General features: G+C 41.5%; 2 protein-coding genes across 2 annotated transcripts; one reads left to right on the top strand and one right to left on the bottom strand.

Annotated features, from left to right (window-relative positions):
• Positions 1–1,875: 1,875 nt before the first annotated feature.
• gcc2 (GRIP and coiled-coil domain containing 2) lies at positions 1,876–19,762 on the top strand. Its single transcript, XM_086051873.1, has 24 exons — positions 1,876–2,107; positions 3,826–3,888; positions 4,014–4,098; positions 4,171–4,250; positions 4,345–4,449; positions 4,616–5,108; positions 6,485–8,298; positions 8,409–8,469; positions 9,111–9,211; positions 9,347–9,445; positions 10,394–10,513; positions 11,376–11,540; positions 11,897–12,001; positions 12,371–12,533; positions 12,687–12,787; positions 13,134–13,211; positions 13,292–13,429; positions 13,844–13,965; positions 14,122–14,298; positions 14,453–14,661; positions 15,818–16,033; positions 16,271–16,410; positions 18,186–18,387; positions 18,485–19,762. Exons 1-24 carry the CDS (start codon positions 2,102–2,104, stop codon positions 18,556–18,558), a joined length of 4,917 nt encoding a protein of 1,638 aa, XP_085907999.1. The 5' UTR covers positions 1,876–2,101; the 3' UTR covers positions 18,559–19,762.
• On the bottom strand, positions 16,813–17,838 carry tmem223 (transmembrane protein 223). The gene has a single exon (XM_086051874.1). It carries the CDS (start codon positions 17,644–17,646, stop codon positions 16,903–16,905), a length of 744 nt encoding a protein of 247 aa, XP_085908000.1. The 5' UTR covers positions 17,647–17,838; the 3' UTR covers positions 16,813–16,902.
• Positions 19,763–20,464: the final 702 nt, after the last annotated feature.

The raw sequence follows: 20,464 nt of genomic DNA, 5'->3' as shown, positions 1-20,464 counted from the left end.
AATAAAAAAATGAACACGTGTTTTTCACAGGACAGCGACGAAATGCAAATACTGAGCACAATGTTGTCGCGATCCTTCACTTTCAACTTATTATGAGCAGTCATTTCTTTAAACTTAAATGGCTTCTGTGTTTGTTGCTGTTTACTGAGGCAATTAATGATTTCATCTTCGTTCAGCTGAAGAGTCCTTCTGAAGGGCTTCAATCACACTCAAGGGGGTCAGTGACATAACCAAACACCAACATGCCCCCACCCACCCTAAAGTCACCTTTCACTGATTGGAAGGAAGTGGAGTGCATTAGAGTGGAGAGGCAAAATGAGAAGTAGGCCTAAAAGAGGTCAAGAGGGGATGACAAATTCACTGTTGTACACTCTTGACTGAGACTCTGAGTGGGTTGATCACAAAATCATTTTTTCTCCTTTTAAACAAATAAAATGAAATTTGGGGAAGTATCTCAAAACGCTTGAGTATACAGTATCTTGTGAGACATAAACATATCCACGGCAGCTGTTTAGTAAATGTCATGGGATTGCAGAAGGTTAGCTCTTTCTTTGGCTATTTGCTTCAGTAAGACTCAATGCAGTTCTACACCACTCCAGTGTTTGACGCAAGGAAAAGAGAAAATAAGAGGATAGCTGTTCCTTCAACACATAAAGGTGACCAGGCCATTTATTGCGAATGTCAGATATTACCACAAAGCCATCCCAGACTGACAACTTTGGAGTGGAGGGAAAAAACACGACAGCAAAATGCTGCTGGATACCCAGAGGAAACACAGCGGGCTGTGATTGATGGGTCTGACCCGGGAGGGGGGTAGAGGCGTAGCTACAGAGATGGTCTCTTCCAGAAGAGACAGGGAGTCAGCAGAGCGCCTGCCCCTCTGCCCACTGCATCCAATACTTGTCAGGATGAGAGGCATCTTGCTAAGCTCCCTCTGTCAGTTCTTCTATCAGTCATGTCAAAACAGTCTCCATATTCAGTAGATGAAATTTGCGCTTACGTGATGGGAATACTGAGGCACAGCTACAGCACCCACCAGGTTTGTAGCATCAGGGCACGTAAACTCTCCTTCCTTTTCAGTCTTGTTAATGACAGCATTCAACATCTTTCCTGTCCTTGCATTTAATTGTGTACACAAAAGTCACATTTTGGTGAGAAAATTTGCTGTGGTTTCATATAAGAGTCTGACCTTTTAATTCATTTACAACCATGGATTAAATTATGTGTATTGTACACATTGGTGGTAGGGTTCAAACACTTTTGCTCCAGAGCCTGGATAAACAGACACCCCATAAAAATGCAGTTAAACAATTAAGCAATTCAAATATTATGTCAAACAATAATAAAACACACCAAAAGATTGATCTGTAAAGCCCACTGTATTTGTATCCCACTGAGCGACGAACAATTGCGAGTGTTTTCGAATAAGGACTTGGATTTTGAAAGGTCGTGGTGTCCAAGTCCCGTCTTTGCAGACAAAAAGAAAAATAGCAGTTGGAGAAATGCGAGTCTGCTTCCTGGCTCCTCCCGAGATGCATCCACAGACACCAACAAACCGACCCACCAATCCAGCTCCAGTGGCGCAACAATGCACACCTCTGCCATCTTTCTTTGCATGCATACGTGTGTGTGATCGAGTCTCACTGGTTCTTTGAGTGGTTTGTAATGTAAATGTACACTACACACTACACAGCAGTGTAAAAGTTGAAATTCAAATTAATATATTTTTCATGATACAAGAGATGTAACAGATAAGTAATATACATGTATTAGTGTTAGTTTGATCAAATTGATATTAATAATGATTTGCAAAATGAACAAATAAATTCCTAAATCAACAGACGCTCCTTTATTCGTCCTCCTGAGGGGTGTGACGAAGGACGTGTTGACGTCACTTGTCTGACGATTGCGGAAGTAATCCACTAACAGAATGGAGCGCTACTAACCCTAACCCAAATCAGCAACATTTTGTGTCGCAGTAAATCTGAAAGAACTCGGACATTATTTAATATACTTCATTGACCGCGTCTGGTCAGCTTTATTGTGATCACGTTGTGACTGCGAGGCGATTTAGAGGATATTAAAGAATTCGTAGACTGAAATGGAGGTAAGTGAACGACCTGGAATTAGCTTTAGAGCTACAGCACTTGTGATTGAAATACTAAAGATGTTCGTCGAAGAGAGTCTTATCTGAGCGAATGCTACAATAAAGGTGAAGTAGGATAACCTGGTCTGGAAGCAGACTTTGTGTTATCTTAAGTTTGCTCATGCTGAAAGCCAAGCTTATATGTTGAAATAGTCAAGAAAAGCAAATGTGGTGTTCAAGCATAGCAGGTATTTCGTGTTTATTTTATTTTGTTTTATTTTTTAAACCACGAATTCTGAACAAATATTCTCGTTATGTTCCATAAATTTGAAGTGTTCCCAACCAGTACTGTATCTTAAAAACATACTGAGTAAAAGTAGTGTTACTTTAGAATAATACGATTGAAGTAAAAGTAAAAAACACTCCTTCAAATAATGAGACCTTTCCCACCAGTTATTCAGTGCTAAAAAATGGTGATTAACTTCTGATTTGTTTCTTTTAATGAAGCATGAACGTCAACTAGACAAAAATATGAAATATCTATAACCTTAGAAGACAATACTTGTAAGTCTAATTAAATGTAAATAAGGCACAACCAATGGTCTTAAATTAACTTTGATTACATCAAAAACTATAAAATGTTTTTACAAGTTACAAGTCAAGTCCTTGTAGGCTGTTAGTTGTTTTTTTTTTTTTTAGGCAGACAGATGACAGCGGAAGACAGCTTGTTTTTGTAGTGTGTAAACAGGTTGTGAGGCCAGGGCTATTGAGCCTCCTTCTACTGCGAGTGGCACACCATTGTTTTCTCCTTTTATTTTATTTTTTTATAGTTTTTATAGTTAAGTAAATGAGTCTCATCATCATGTAACTGCCTGTCTCTCTTTGATTGGTCAAATGTCACTAGTGATGTGAAAGAAGTCTCTCTAACAACAAAAAAAGAACACCCAAGCAATAACATTTACATACAAATAGCAGCAACATGTCAGGTGAAATTTTCTAAAAAAAAAAAAAAATGTAATGAGTCAAATTTCTGTAAATTCCTCACTTACAAATAAATTCACCCCCCAAAAAAACAATTTAGCGCTGAAGAACATTGCCTATTGTACTGCTCACACTGCTCTTCTCACTAATAATCTTACGCTAGCTAGTTCAGTTTTTAGACCAAATGTCGGCGTTTGAAACATCACCCTAATTCTGAACCATTAACATCTCTGAATTTTGACCTGTCCAAGCAATTGATGGTGTCCTCGGGGGTTCCACGAGTAGTAAATGAAACAAAAAGGTTGAAAAGAACGTTGAGAAATAATGAATTGCAACATTTTATTTTAATGTGATGGTTTTTGCTCAGAATTTTCATAGGCATTCTTCAAAAAGTTTTTTTTTTTTTCCAACACAAAAACCCCCAATTTTTTCACAACCCATCATTGAATTTTCAAAATTCTTCATGCGTTGTCCTCAGGTTGAAGTGGCCATTCCGACCAGACTCAGCATTTTGACAGACTTATCATTCATTTTTGGGAAATCTTGTCAGGTTTCTAATACAAAGAAAAGTAGTGAGTTGAATGTTGCTCAATGAGTCAAAGTAGCATTTTTTTTTAAACAAAAATGTTCAAAACTAATTTGCATGTTGCATTAAATCTTCTCTGACAAGTACAGCTTATCCAAAAAGTTGACATGCATGTGTCACTTTCTGCAATTTGTAACTTTGTTTTACTCTGTGTGACACTGCTTTTTCACAGGACCCTGGTGGAGCAGTACCCGAGTCTGTGGCTTCACCGCCAGCTGGTGCACCCAAGTCAAAGGTTATTGTGCATTTGTAATGTGTAAAGACCCAAATAAATGTAACTTTTTTTTACTTAATGTGTGCATACAATGATACACTCATTTTGCTTAATGGTCCTCTTGCTTCTTCTTGCTGAACACTTAGCTGGATACATTGTCCAAAGATGATCTTATTAAATTTACCAAAAAGCAGATGGCTGCTTTCCAAAAGATGAAGAGCAGATGTGCAGGTGATCACATGATTATTTTCGGGCTGGAGATAATGAGGTTCGGACAGCATTTGACCTGATATGCATTTTCAGATTTAGAGAAAGAAGTTGAAGCCCTCAAAGAACATTCCAAAAACATTACCAACATTTCAGATGACGCCACATTAATACAGGTTTGCATGTTTCATATCAGAATGTCATTACTGTAAACCTACCAATATAATATAATTAATGAATCTTGTACTGTACATGAACTATGTGTGACAGGAGCTGACTGAGCGGATGGATGCATTATTACTGGAGAAAGCAGAAACTCATCAAAGCCTTGCATTGTCTCGGAAAGAACTGGAGCGCACCAAGCATCTTGCCGAGGTCAACTGAAATGCTGAGTTATAAAAATTGCAGTTTTAGTTATATACTCTAATCTGATGTGCTAATTGCTACGTGTTGCACATGCTTGCGTTCAGTTGAAAGATCAAAGGATTGGTGCAAAACATGCGTAGAACTGAAACCTACAGTCACACTTTGTTCTTTGCAGGACGATGTCACAGAACTAGGACGTGTCATAGAAGACCATAAAAAGACGATTGCTCTCCTAAAGACGAGCATTGAGGAATCCAACAGTAAACACCAAGATGAAGTGGCATATTTTCAGAAATTACTGAAAGAGCGAGAAGACAACGATAGGGAGGTAGACAGTGAACGAGAGAAACAGAACCTCACTGAGGAAGCCAGTGGGAAATGTCACCCAGAAGAGGACAAAAGCTCCCTGGAAGTTTGTCTGAAGACTCTTCAAGCTGAACTGGAAGCAATCCAAGAGAGAAACTCCAAGGAGATCGCCGAGCTGCAGGAGAGTCACCAGAACGAGCTGACTGAAGCCCAGCAAGAGATAGAGAACCTGAAAGAGGAGTTATCTCAGAGGAGTATGCAGCACGAGGAGGAGTTGAGGGCTTTGGAGGAGGACTGTGAGATTGAGAGGGAGCGTCTTCTGCTGCTCCAGGAAGAGCTGACTGAGCAGTTGGCCCTCAAAGGTACAACAAATGTCCATTTAAAATCAACTTCTTGTTCGCAAAGTAGTTTGATTGGTTTTGTATGAGCAATTTACTTGAAAATTGGACACGTAAATGTTTCTTTCGTGGCATGTTATACACAGTTTAACGCTGTTCATTTTTTGTTGCAGAAAGTGCTAACACACAGTATTGAAACCGTAAATTGTGATATTCTTAAGTCACAAACGTGTCGTCTGCTTGCTTAGCAGCCAAACTCAGAGGAGAGTCGCACGGAGACAAACAAAGACTGACTTTTATGTAATTTTACTTTAAAAAGTTGCTCGATGGCTCATTGGTGAAATCTGAAATAATTTGTGCGCTTTACCAAGCCAAATTCAAATGCCTTATTAGTTGTATGTCTTAGGCGTATCGTCTCAGAGCAAATCACCCTGCTGAATTTACCTCCACGGGACCTCGCCAATCAACGCTAAATTGTATTTCACAGGTGAAGAATTGTATTGAAGGATCAAAAAAAGCCAATGAAATAGTCCATGAATCTATATCCACTGTACATTGTATTTGATGATACATTAATTCTAGGGATGCGCCGATCGATCGGGCACCGATCATGATCGGCCGATTTTTGTGAAAAAGTACGTCATCGGAATATTCGATCAAAGCCTTTTATTGCCGATCAAAACATCCGATCACTGCCGCGAGATGAAATGGCAAAAAAGTTGATTTGTTTAATACGCGACGACGTCCCTCCGTCCAAAAGCATCACTCGCGCTTGCCCACGCGAGCTACATTGACTCCAATTGAAACGCGCCGCCAGACAGGCTCCCTAACGCAGCCGCGCCTCCGCTGCGAGCAGAGGGGAGGGATGCAACACAAGGCTGCTAAGCATGAGCTGCGGGTGATGGGATGCTTTGATCGGCAATAAAAGGCTTTGATCAAATATTCCGACCACCGCAGTTGGTGTGAACATAGCATTGTCCGCTGTGTGTGTGGAGTTTGCGTCTTGTAATACTGTATATGCCTCGCGCGGTACTTTACTTGAATAAATATCTGTTCCAAGCTTTGTAGAAAATAGTAGTGATAGTCTGAATAGTGTGATTACCGGTAATTCTTGAAAAAGGTGTGATTAATCACGTGAAAAATGTAATTGCTTGACAGCATTAATATAATTATTATTATTAAGTTACTTTAACCAAAAGTCAGCCTAGATTTAAGATAAATGCCTCTGATATAACTGAGAAATGTGGAAAATTGCTGGTAAACTTCAGCTCCCCTTTTCCTACTGGTACCTTTACAGGCGAGGATAGTGAGTCGGGAAAAACGATGTGGAGAACCAGGCTTAAAATGCCAATGTGAAAGAAACTGATGTGTCCAATTAACATCACCTTTTTTTAATCCAGATAGCTACCTCCAGGATGTCCAAGAAGAAGACGAAGAACCCGGTCGCAGTTCAGGGATCGCCAAGATGCTGGCGCTGTCTGCATGCAGTCAGGCTGACTCCAGCCATGTTGACGGCGAGGTGACACAAGGTGGAAGACTGAAAGCGGCCCTGGAAGATCTCAACGCTCAGAACACAATGTTACAAGATGAGCTCACCCTGCTGAGTAACGTGAAGAGTGAGCTGGAAGCAGAGCTGGAGAGAATCAAGGACGAATTCCAGATGGAGAGAGAGGAGCTGGACTTTAAAATCAATGAGCTGCAGATGAATCGCGAGAGTGACCCAACAACCCGAAATGTCACGACTGTTGAGCCTGAGATGAATGCGTCAGGTGACTCCAAAGAGCCAGTCCAAGACCAAAACTCTTTTCAACAAGATGAGCAAGAGAAGCTCAGATCCCTCTGTGAGGCCTTGACGCAAGAGAGGGACTCTGCTCTGGCTGACTTCCACCACATGAAGGGCATACTGCAAAACCTGGAAACAGAACTAGGTCAGAAGACAAACGATTTTGTTCTCCAGTACAAAGCCATGAAGGAACAAGCGGCAAACGCTGTGAAGAACCACCAATACAAGACGGAGCAACTCAGCCAAGAGAATGAAGAATTGACAGAAAAAGTCAGAGAGATTACAGAAGAGAGAAATATTCTAACGGAGACCGTGGAAGACCTCAAGCTCAAACTTGAGAGTCACTCTGTTGACGAGCAGAAGCGCCAGTCGTCAGCAGAGAAACAAACAGCCTTATTAGCACAGGAGCTCAATCAGTCTGTGGAAATGCTCACCAGGCAGAATGAAGAGATCCTCTCTCAACTGCAAATCAAAGAAAATATGACTGAAGAGCTCAGTGAGATGGTGAATACACTGACTGAAAAGCGGGACCGAATGCAATCCCTGCTTCAACTTCGCGAGGAGGAGATACAAGAGCTCAAAAAGGAAAATGCCAAAGACATTGAGAGCCTGCAGAAAGAGAAGCAGGCAGCACAACTACTGAAAGAAGAGACCGAAAGGGAGTTAAAAATGTTGAAAATGGAGAAGGAGAGTGAAATGCAGGTTTTAAAGGAGGAGAGGGACAAAATGGAGGCAAGCCTGAAAGAGGAAGTGCGCAGATTGCAGGAGGCTGTAACCTCTTCAGAGATGACCATTCAAGACATCTCCTCAGGGGCGTTAAACACACTTACCCAAACCCAGAACGATAAAGAACTTTTGGGCTCCAAGTTGGCCACTGTAGAAGCTCAACTTGAGCAGCAGTCTTCCCAAAAAAGTGACCTTGAAGCAACGGTGAATTCTCTGACAGAAGAAGCGGCACTTGCTCACAATGTTGGGAGAGAGCTTGAAGCTCAGCGTGAAGTACTGACAAACACAAAGGAAGAAATGGCAGAACTCCAAATACGCTTAGAAGAGCTGGAGAAAGAGAGAACCCTGTTGAGGAGCAGTCTTGAAGAGGCTCGAGGGGAGAAAAGACATTCTGAGGCGACGACGCCAAACGAGCTCCAGTCTCTGCAGCTGGAGGGGGACATGCTGAGAGCCAACCCGGAGGAGACGACGAGGGATACCGCAGGGCTGCTGAAAGACCTGCACGATATGAAGTCAATCAATGAGAAGGTGTGTGCTGAGAATCAGATGTTACAAGAACAAATCAATCTGATGTCCCAAGAGAAGGAAGAAGAGGTACAGGCCGACATTGACGTTCTCGAGAGAGAGCGTACAGAATTCAAAGAGCAGCTGGTGGATAAGGACTCACAAATAGCACTTTTAAGGGCCGAGATGGCTGCGCTGCAGGTCAGTGTAGATTCTCCTGTTTCCGCTATGTGCTTGTATGAGCTGCATTTGGGACAAAGGTTTTATTATGTCATTTTCTTTTTAATCTCTTTACTCTCTTATTGTGTCAGGATTCTGCTGTCAAGTCTGCCTCCGAAGAAAATAAATCCACAGAAATTGCACAGAAAATAGGTATGGTCTTGTCTTTGATTTGACACTTATTTTTGTTGCATCCGTTGAGGCTTATGCAAAAAATAAAATCATCTTTTGTGTTGACTAAATGCTGTATTGACCCAATAGTCACACATTTTCTATTTTCTTTTCATGTGAAAAACAAAACTTAAATTTTGGAGATTTAGATGCTTTTCATTGAACAGTCAGACATCCGCATAAGTGGTGATAACTAGAACGCCCAGAAAGCGGTCATTTGACTACTTATGCTTTTCATTTGACGATGTCACCCCGCCACATCACCTGCTATTTTGGCAGGGAATGGCCAATTAACAAATTAAAGTTATCTACTTGTAGCCAGCAGAGTTGTTTGTCAAATATCACCCAGATTTGTCGTTCAATCGTTGTAATAGTTCAAAGGTTGTAAAAACCCCTGGGCGTTCTAGTGTTATTTATATTACAACATTTAATGTTCTATTATTATTTTGCATATTTTCTTTATTCATTAATATTTAATTAGTTTTTAGCCATTTCTCCTGAATGTTAATAAAAATAGAATTGCGGCCCAGCTTTTTAGTGTATGAATCCATCACACTTCATCATCTTGGATATGCTTTTCATTTTTGATTAAAAAAAAAGACCTTTGAGAATTCTTCTTTCAGGTGAATTGGAGAAGGACAATAAAGAGAAGGATGAGATGATGAACAAAATCAAGGCAGTGGCTGTCAAAGCAAAGAAGGAGCTGGACACCACTAAAAAAGAGGTACAATGAATAAATTCTATGACTTGAAGAAATTCACTTAAACTCCATTCAAAATTATACCCCCAGGTTTCCTGTAGTGTACTTTTACCTCAATATTTATGCCCAAAAAATGATTTGTCCAATTTTCTTGTGCAGGTTTCAACCCTCAAGGAAGAAATAGCATCTTTAAAAGCAGAGCGAGAGAAAGTGAACATCTCAATGAAGGACATCATCCTTGGTGCTGAAGGCTACAAGGTATTGTCTAAGGTTGCACCAAACTGCAAAAGCAACATGTAACTCACATTGTGAGTTATTTTTCATCATTGATCCAGCAGACCTACGGACCTTTGCCTATGACCAAGTTTACTGTCCAGGACCCCATTATTGTTAAGTTTAGATGGAGAGTACTAATCTGATGTATTATCATTGTTGTTATTATTATTATTATTATTAACAAAGAATATTAAAAAGGGATTTTGGATGGAGTTCCGATGGATGTTTGCAGATTACATTGTGATCTGCAGTGAAAGCAGGGAGCGGGTGGGGGAACATTCAAGGACAGCCAAGCTTAGATGTTTGGGGGACAACGTTAGCGAGAGCAGATTTAGATGGTTTGAGCATATCCAGAGGAGAGATAGTAAGTGTATTGGTAGGAGGAGGAGGAGGAGGATGGAGCTGCCAGATGAGAGATTTAGAGGAAGACCCACAAGAAGATTGATGGCTATAGTGAGGGAACAGGGAAGACATGAGGCATGCGAGACCGGCAGTTGGTGTTAGAAAGGAGGATGTGGAAGGAAAAGAATATAAAAAGGATGGATTTTTTTTTTATCTGTTAAATGTTTTTTTTTGTTTTTTTAAATTAATGTGATGAAAACATGTAGCCGGATTAAACAACACTGTTTAAACCAGTATCTTTATCTCAGCTCATAAAACCATTTTCATTCATTATGTTTGTAACTGGTTTGAAAAAAGCATTTTCTGTCAAAAACAAACTGAGTAATCTCAGCGATTTTCATACCCAGCCCCCTTCCTGAAGCTCCTTTCAGTATAAACAAAACCACTGAGTCGCATCTAATGACCACCATGTCCCCGACCCAAACGTAAATGCAGGTAATATCCGAGATGCTTATCATTTTCCCTCAATGAGCTCTTCTGCCTGTGTCGTGTGTATGTGTGTATTTGTGTGTGTGTGTGTGTGTGTAGAACCTGCAGATCGATTACGACAAGCAGACGGAGCAACTGGATAAAGAGAGAGAGAAGGCTCAGGCAGCAGAGAGACAGATCGCTGACCTGACCAAACACCTCAACAGTGCTGTCGCACAGGTAAACAGAAATACATGTTAAATCACAAACATACACGCTACTGTGGACAAATAACAAACTGCTCACACTAGTAAGGGAGTGCTCCGTCATCCTGCTCCTTCTGCAATACCTCTCACATATGTCACTTTCCCTCCTATTTACAGCCGGCGACACTTCGCCCAGTTATGCTTGGCAGTGCGGCACTCACAAATGGCCCATCAGATTTGAGTGGGTGAGCCCGGGAGGAGTTTGGTTTATATAGACTGAATGCTCCTCTCGCCCAAACTCATAACTGTCTGTTTTCAGTAAGAACCACAGTCAGGTAAATGGAGCACAGTAAAGCTTCCATCTGCCGCCCGGCAGTGCAGCGCCTTTTTCTAAGGAGGTGGTTACTTTTTGCGTGCGCTCATTGGTCTCTAGGGGGAGAAGGCAGACTGGAAGCCAGTGAGGGAATTTAGAGTACATCTGGACATCTCTGTTTACCAAGCGTAGTGTCAATGTTTGGCTGACAGATGATGAGTAGACGGCGCTTGCTGATTCAGTGTTCCTTGCAGAGGGAGCCCTCAGAGTCTGCTGCTGTCAGATTTGCATGAGCGATTTTCAAATGTTGTGTAAATGTAGAAAATATACGCTCATTAGCATTTTCCATCTGAACCATTTCAATTTGTTGTTGTTTTTCAGCATTTAGCGTCTCAGTGGATTTCAGAAGAAATATGAAAGCAAAACACACACACACAAAAAAAACGGGAACATTAAACTGACTAATCACCACGGTTCAATGCAAAAAAGCTCATGACTGTAAACCTTTGCAAGAAGATGAAAGTTTATAACAAACCTGTGTTATGGCATACCTTCATGACTGGGAATATGTTTTGATTTCCAGGTTGATTTGATCAGCAGTGAGAAGGAGGACCTTGTGGCTGCTTTGGAGACCTCTAGGAGCACGGTGAAGCAGATAGAAGCTCAGATTCAAGAGCTACAAAAGCAGGCAGCCAGTCTAGACAGAGACCTTGTGGCTGAGAAGGCAATGAAAGAACAAAAGATGAAGGTAGAAACGATGATCATGATTGAGCATGTCAAACATTTGCAACTTTTATTGCTTACTTTAAATGTCAAAGTGAGTTCGTTGAGGTGTGTGAGATGACACATGATTGACCGAAAAATCAGAGAAAAGAAAAAAAATTGAAGAATCACATTTTTGCAAATCTTTATTCTGTTCTCGAGTTCATTTTCACAAATCCCATTTCATCAAACAGTCTTATTTTTCTTCCATTGCGTAACTTTTTACAACGAACCTTATACAATTGCCATGTACACTTAAGATTTACTGAAGTTGATTAAAGATAAAAACAACAACAAAAAACAATGCACATATACGTATAAACCTCCATGTGTGTCTTTAAGGAGCTGTCAAGGGCCACCAAGTATGTGGATGAGCTGAAAGCCCAGCTCAGCAAGCAGCAGCAGCAGTCGCAGCGCACTGCCCAGGAGCTGGAGCAGCTACGCAAGGTACAACAATTCACTAAGACACACAGCTTTTAGACTGTGCTGTCTCTGCGGAGATCTCCAGTCAAGTGCAGTGACCGGTGATGGCCGGCCTGCAGCTACAGCAGTAGCGCTCGAGAGAGAGAAAGAGAGCAAATGTTAGCCCACAGCTAAGGAAAGTGCTGCTGCTTTTCCATTAGCTGAGACGTTGACAGAACAGAAGTTTACACGAAGGCCGCGGGAAGGGCTCACTTTTCAATGTGTTCATTGTTAGTGCTGTTGGGACGTTTGATGCCGAACCCGACTGCACCACAACATCAGTGGAATATAAGCGCCACAAATACAAAACATTTCAGTGATAATTTACCATCTCTGCTTCTGTTCTCTGACTAGGAGGCGCAGCAGAACTCTCTGTTAGACATGGAGATGGCCGACTATGAGCGTCTGGTCAAAGAACTCAACGCCAAGCTCTCAGAAAAAGATGAGTGTTCTGAGGAGTTAAAGGCTCAAATAACCAAACTGACTGAGAAGGAGGAAACGTTCAAACAAGAAATCGGTATGTTTGATGCTTTCGTGTCATTTCAGTAAACGTGGACTGCACTTCTTAAGCACTGAACTAATTGCGATGTAGATTTGAATTCAATTCCGCCATAATGGGTGTGTGATGGCTTTAGTCGGTCACCTTTTGTTTGTTTGTTTCTGTGCCCAGAAACTTTGAAATCGCAGTTGGACCAAGGGGAAGAGAAAGCTTCCAAAATTAAACAGTTGCTGGTGAAATCTAAAAAAGAGCTGGCGGACGCCAAGAAGCAGGTCTGTTTCACTGGCACTTTTTTGCCTCTGATGAATAGTTATAATTAGTGCTGTCAAGCAATTAAAATGTTTTAAATACCGGTAATTAATTGCAGAATTTTCCAAAATGTATCGCGATTAATCGTATTTTTCAACTACAATTTTTTTACGAATACGAAGCTTGGAACAGATATTTACTTGATTAAAATCTTGGAATTCATGTGGAGAAAAAAATAAAAGTACATTTCGATTCAAGGCTTTTCTAATAGCTTACTTTGTTCCTTGAATTACGATTCTTTTCCAGTAAAATCCAACTGTTGAACGATACACCGATCTTATATTATTATTTACATTTTCACACAAACAGGAAAACTCCCTAGCGCTGTTGCAGGCCTCGTTAAGAGGGGAGCTAGAGGCCAACCAGCAACAGTTAGAAAGCACCAAAGTAAGGCGTCTGTAATATCATCAATTGGCAGTTTGGCGTCAAATATAACACATAACGCGGTGTGGTTGTTTTCATGTGAGATCGAGGTGTGTGACCTGACCGCTGAGCGCCATCGTCTGCAGGATCAGCTCAGGTCTGCATTGGAACAACAGCAAAGGACCAGCAGCTCTCTGCAGCAAAGAATTAATAGCCTGCAGCAGGAGAGAGACATTGCTAAGGTGCAAACACATTCATACAAGCTATTTGACATATTTGGTTTCAGTGTATTCTCTATAAAGGCCCATCTTCAATTTCTACAGAACAACTCACTGGTTTTCCCCCGCTTTGGTACAATACAGCACTCTCAAATTACTTCAGGAGAGGTTGTAATTTAGTCTCTCACTTCACTACTTTTCGACAGACAAACCTCAAAAAGAAAAGTTGTGATGACTTTATACACTGCTGCAAACTTGCTTTCATTAATACTTCAATTAACCATTTCATCCCTATCACCAGTCTTTAAAGCTCTTAACGATGCCCCCCGCCCGCACGCACAGACACAAATTCACATCAAAATAGAAATGACCATGCTAACCGACATGTTCTTATGAAAGCAATCAATTGTCTTATTTACCACTTATTTGACCTTATAGGCTGAACTTGTGGCAACTGCTGAGGAGTTCGAGAGTTATAAGGTTCGAGTACACAATGTGCTAAAACAGCAAAAGAGCAAGCTCAATGGGCAGGGTGAAAGCGACGCCAGCAAGCTAGAAAGGTAGGAAGTCTGGGGGCGGAATTGACCACAACAATAACATGGTCAATTATAAGAACATCCTGCCATGAGATGCACCTGGGATTTGACCTGCACCTGAAAGGCGCTTCAGTAATAAGTCGAGTTTGATGACTGACATGAATTGTGTTGTCTTGCCAGAGAGCAGTTGTTGACTCAGGTGGACCAGCTGAGGTCCAGACTGGGAGAGAGCCAGCAGAGTCTCCAAAGCAGCACCGCAGAGCTGCAGCAGCTCCAAACTGAGCATGACACTCTGTTAGAGCGACACAATAAAATTCTGCAGGAAAACATTAGCAAGGAGGCCGACCTCAGAGAGAGGTTAGCTCTTTTCAACCTCTTTCTCGTTTAGTGACATAATACTGCTGTTTTTTTTTTTTCTTTTCTTTTTTTTCCGTTTGCCACTCTTAACCTGGCCGGCTACTCCAGAATACTAAAGCGTTCTTTCATATTCCTGCTCCCTCTCCTCCGCCAGACTGCTGTCGGTGCAGTCTGAAAACGGCGATCTGCGGTCAGAGTTGGCGCAGGCTCAGGCTGACTCATCTTCCCAGATGGAGGCCCAGCGACAGACGCACAGGGAGCAGCTGAGGAAGCTGCAGGACGACCACCGCGCCACGGTTGAGACGTTGCAGGGTCAGCTGACTCGTGTTGAGGAGCAGCTCTTCAACCTGCAGAGTCAGAACAGTGAGTATGCGGGAGAAATTTCAACCTGATCCATTATATTTATTTCTATATAAATGGGTGGGAAAAGGAGCATTGCATTACCTGAAGTAATTTGGTAGACAAAAAAAAAATCTACTGAAAGTAGTCCTAAAAAAAGATCCTTGACAACAGTACGAGCAAAACAGGACCATCTGCTGTAAAAGACAACACAGGTCCCAACGAAATCTTCACGAGTTTGAAGTTTTCTATCTTGTCAACTCCGTGGAAGAAATGATGCAAGAAGGAAGTAACGATGGCAGGTCGTTGCTGTGTTTATCGCTTGGAAGTTCATTCATCACTTCCCACACAGCTGCCGCGTGGAGTCAAACGGCAAACACACACACACGCAGAAAGGGCTTGGAAAACGTCAGGCGTTGGCGACTGCTCTGCTCCGATCCCGCCTCTCAGTGTGGCGAGCGGCTCACAGTGGCATCTGGACAGACGCATCATTAGTGGCTCGCACATGCATGCCAGGCTGTGAAGATGGGCCCAATGTTAGTCCAAACCAAAGTCAGATTTCAATCTGCCACCATGTTTGAATTTTATGGCAGGGAGAAGGGATGTCCTGCTTATGTGTTCTTTTTAATACTGCGGCATTTATTTTTATTTAATTCACCAGCCACAACATTAGGTGCACAGGAAAATGTACTTTAAAGAGGACAATGTGGTTTTGGATTGATATTTTTTTTTTTATACAAGACTGCACTGGATCTTCTGTGAGTGCTAAATCTACTTAGTAAATACCTTTCGACTGCTCTGATCATACTCATTTAGGCAGAAGAGACTAAAACTAGAGGTTGAGAGGTGACGGCCTTGGTTTGTTGACTGAGCTCGTCATCCTGGTTCATTCATCACAATAGTCTCTGTTGTTCACCAACTCTTAAGCCCCCCTCCTCCTTTCTCTGACCAGGTGTCACAGTGTGGACCAGCTGAATCTGTGTGTGCTGCCCCATTATGTTGTAATTAAATAAAACAAGAGAATGGACATGACATTGAACAGAGAATTAACGGGGTCTACAGCTCTTTAAAAAAACTACAAAAAAAACAGACTTATCTGGTGAAAGGATTGCAGCATAAGGCTTTACAGTTAATGCCAGATTTCCATACATTAAAAATGTGTTCCATGGCCGCTCCTCAGGCTCTGTGTTGGTCCAGTCCAGCCGTAAGTCCCTTGATACTCAGCGCAGAACTACAGAACAGAATCAGGCAGGGGTGGGACCAGTTGCCCCGGGTGACCTCCAGTCTATGGCCAGGGAGGAGTGTGAGGGCATGGAGACCACAGAGAATGAAAGCACCTCCCCTGCATCACCACTCTCTCTGGAGCACCTTCTCATGTCACCAGACCCCAAGCAAGGTGGGTTCAAACCCAAGATTTGCAGTCATAACATTTACCTTGTAAATGCACTTGTTCACTTCCACAGCATTGTAAGACTTTAGGGATTTTTGAGACGTCCATTGAGAGAGACAAAAATCAAATAACTGGAACTCAAAAGTTCTCACATGCTATTACAGCAGCCTCTTCTGGTGACTAAAAAGATCTCATTTTTCATTATCATTATTTTAATTATTGTGTCATGGGTTTGATCTCCAGAGCCCTTCGTGTGGACTGTAGAGCCCACCAAAGACGAGCTGACTCACAAGCTAAACACAGCCACACGCAGTCTGGAGCACATGAACAGCCTCCTGCATGAAACTGAGGCTACCAATGCTGTACTCATGGAGCAGATCAATGTAAGTGAGCTAACACTTTCACAATGCATGTTTTCACCTGTTTTGGAGTCACTTAAACAGCACTGACCCACAGTGGGGAGAAAAGCAATCTTCCTTGGGAGATTGGGAGAACATAAACACAAAAGCTCACTCACTTTTCTTGGATTTTCTTTTTGTTTGTGTTCAGTTGTCTTTTAATTTTCCTCGTTCTTAAACCTGACATCTTTCCAGAATGGAACAATTCAACCGCAAAGTAAATGGGCTTGTACGTGTAGACATCAGTGCCATTGATTAACTTGTTTACTTTTGGAGAAAATAAAATTTAAAAAAATTTAAAAAACATTAAAATACATTTGTATGGACAAAGGCCTCCATTTGGGTAAACGCCTTACCAGTTAACAAGTAAATAAACATTCCCACTACTTGAGGCAGTACAGTAAATTGTTTATTTGTCATTTTCACACAAATAGTAGGATTTTTCACCACTTGGCATTAATGTATCCAAGAATGAACTTATAGAGGACGGTATGCCCCAACAGTTACATCAAAAAGTTTAACATTGTTCAGGGTGCCCTCTTTGTCCAGCAGAAAGTAGAACTTGTGTCCCTTGATTTTGAGGGGGATGAATGAGGGGGACTCTTGTCTGTGGGCGTGACAGGCGACCTGGGACAACGGGACCGTTATTCTCCGGCCGCGGCCCATTCCCAGAGGTGACTGTGTGGAAACTGACACCATCCTTCCACCTTGGTGCAAAACCACCTGACTGACAGACCGCCGACAAAACAGAATTCCCAGTCCCAGTATGACCGCGCCTACAGTCACACACCCCAGGGTGAAGCCGTACCTCCAGGTGCTGGACCCCAGGTTCATTTCAAAACTCCACATCCCAGCCAAAGCAGTGCTGGTGGGAGCTTTTCTTTTCTCCTGCTCCCGGGCGGCCCCAGTGTCTCTGAGGCCGGTGTAGGCGAAGTGAGCCAGGTACGTCCAGAAGACAAACTGGCCCCCGCAGAAGACAGACAGGAGGCGGAAGAAGCCCGTTCTGTCGTGTCGGAACAAGGTGACATCTCTGGAGGGCTGCGTGGTGGTGCAGAGGCCGCGGTGTGCGAAAACACGTTTGCCCAAACCGGCAAAACACACATGGGCAAGCCGGGTAGACATGCCGCCCACTGGAAGCTTTGACCGCAGTAACGCGTCTTTTTGCTGGATGTATATCGGCCGTAGCGGATATAGTGCGCCGCAAATTCGAAGTAAACTCATTTTGTTTGATAATGGATGTATTTGGTATAGGATATAACAATAAAAGTGTTGAGAGCGGCGAGGAGTCCGAATAATATAGATGGTCGCGTCTGTTTACTAAATCTATTTTTGCAAACACGAATCCTCCGACATACAGCGGGCAGCCATTTTTAGTTGTGACGTCATCGCGTGTAACGACGGCTACCGCCTTTGACCAAAACTTGTATTATTTTGTTACTCGGTTTGGGTGAGATTGCAGGGTGAACTTAAAATTAGCTATCAAACTTGACAGGTTAACTTAATGTAACTATTTAGTTTTTTAAATGCAAATCAATTTTTTTTTAGTGTTTCAGTGGTTTTTCCACAGCTTTCTTTTATCTAACAATGAGCTAAAAAGCAAAATTCGCACCAGTGGTTTTATGAATGATGTGCATTCATTCATGGTGAAAAGGTACATATCATGGAAGGATAGTGTCACAAACAAATATTTAATTGAGAGAATGAGTAGTTGTAAACTTGATGAGTATATAAAATGTTGCCGATATCTTCAAATCTTCCAGTTGTTGAAGAGTGAGGTACGTCGGTTGGAGCGTAACCAGGAACGGGAGAAGAGTGTGGCCAACCTGGAGTACCTGAAGAATGTTTTGCTGCAGTTCATCTTCTTGCGGTCAGGCAGCGAGAGGCAGGCACTGCTTCCTGTCATTCACACCATGTTGCAGCTCAGCCCAGATGAGAAAAGCAAACTGGCTGCCATTGCACAAGGTATAGTAATACACATTATATTTTAGTGTCTTGACACTTGTAGGCAATAATACAGTATACAGAGGTTCTCGTGTGCTCTCTGCTGTGTGGTGTGCAGGCGAGGTGGAGGCGTCAGGGACTGTGGGCTCAGGCTGGGGATCTTATCTCCACAGCTGGTCTGGGATCAGATAGACCAATGCAGCATCAGCCATCAGCAGAGGTCTGGAAACATGGACATATATGACTTGAAGTCACAATAATTTGAAGGGCAAAAGGTGACAAAGGAATGTATATTGATATTATATATTGACAAACATTTTACAGAACATGAAAACCAAAATGTGATTTATTTATTTTTTCTCCCATTGTCAGAATTGATAGTAGATCGATTTGCATGTTGATAGACACAATCCGCAGACAGTGATATTGGTAATGACAATACGTATTTATTATTCATAAGAATCATAACGCAGCGAAGGGCTCTTCCAGGAGGTGGCGGTCACGAGGCATTATAAAAACTGAAGCTGGAGTGTACTTCAATTTTTGTGTTGCCCTTTGCTTGAGATTTGTTTGTTCTGTCATTTTCTAGACTTTAACCCCGTTGTTTCTTATTTAAACGTATTCCAAATTTGATAAAAACATTTGCCAGATTAAATTGAAGTAGTGTTTGTAATGAGTCCAGTTAAAGGTCTATTACATTATAATTTTCCATCCACTTAACATTTCTTTCATTCCATTTATGTATTTTCAAATGTGTTCTGCATTTGGTGTTTGAGTGTTCTTAATTAAGAATCAGGTAAATGGGGTTGAGTCTATAGAATCAAATCAACTCGGAATGAACTGGGCTTGTTTTTCGCAGGCTTCCCTGACCAGTATGGCTGACAGAAATTACTTGTTTGATGAGTGATTTTGAAGGTGCTACTTTTACCTTAAACTCTGAAAATGAACATCTGTGAGTTTCAACCATTACGATGAGATTAATGGTTTCCTGTTTTATTGATTGTTGAATGATTTGGCCTCTTATTTATTTTTGCAGTTGCGCTTTATTGTATTAAACATTATTTGCTACTTAATCATGATCAAGGTTTACACAAAATGGGATTATTGGAATTAACTTACTTTCTCATCTCATTGGTAGCTGATTGTGAGTCCTCCCGCATAAATGAATGTGAATTATTAATAAGGCTATTTTTTCAATAGTTTATATGATTTGCATCATCTGGACCTTGCCAATTCAAGCAATTATCAATGATGATCTTTATAGAAGTGATTCAGCACAGCAAGTTAATCATCTTAGTGTAAATTAATTCTGCTTGCCTCTGTGCGTTGATGAGTACATATCACAAAGATTAAGTTCTGTAAACTATGATACAATAAAGATTCAACTTGGAACTTACATTCACTTGCTGTTCATTCAACCCTCTACAAATAATATTTATTAAAAACATACATTTATGCAACAACCTGATGGTAAACCTTAAATTTAGAATGAAAATGCCAATAATGAGCTGCCATGACCACTGCTTTGACTATTTATGGCTAGATGTTTCAGTATGCATATCTAGGTCAACAACGTGAAGTTTCCCCAGTTGATTTTAAAGCAGAGTTATTCTGTTTCCAGGAAAAACAGTCTGTTGCTGTCAGAATATCCATTCCCTCCCATAGGCAGGAGGCGGGGCTCTGAGGATTTCCTTTTAAGGGAATAAATGTGGCGCTTCTACTATAATGATGTAGCCACTGGAGGAAACAACAAATGGCTTCTGTATCGCTGTATCTGCTGAAGGAAAGACATGCAACAACGATTTTGCTTACCATTAGATGCATTTGCTGTTATCCTGTATGTCTGTGTTTATTCTCCAAATCTTCCAAATTAGCATCCACCATTTTTTTTATTGCAGAGGTGCAAGCGAGTGTGGTAATTAAAAGTATATATTTTTTAATATATTTAACATATTAATTCAAAATATCAGTGTTGGAACTAAGAGTACGCATGTTTGGAAAATACTGAGGGGAAGAAAACAAGAACACTATTGTTAAAAAAAAAAAAAAGTTACTGGACTGGACGCACTTACATTTTTATATGGGAAAAAAACGCCCG

The sequence above is a fragment of the Filicampus tigris genome, chromosome 14, assembly GCF_054856515.1.
Source record: "Filicampus tigris isolate MCC_2025a chromosome 14, RoL_Ftig_1.0, whole genome shotgun sequence".
NCBI lineage: Eukaryota > Metazoa > Chordata > Actinopteri > Syngnathiformes > Syngnathidae > Filicampus > Filicampus tigris.
This window is presented reverse-complemented; position numbering and strand designations above follow the sequence as displayed.

Excerpts from the sequence above, each read along its gene's own strand:
- gcc2 (XM_086051873.1), top strand. Across the intron at positions 3,889-4,013 it reads CTGGTGCACCCAAGTCAAAG|CTGGATACATTGTCCAAAGA; the intron begins GTTATTGTGCAT and ends CTGAACACTTAG. Across the intron at positions 4,450-4,615 it reads GCACCAAGCATCTTGCCGAG|GACGATGTCACAGAACTAGG; the intron begins GTCAACTGAAAT and ends TGTTCTTTGCAG.
- tmem223 (XM_086051874.1), bottom strand. The coding sequence starts at position 17,646 with ATGAGTTTACTTCGAATTTGCGGCGCACTATATCCGCTACGGCCGATA.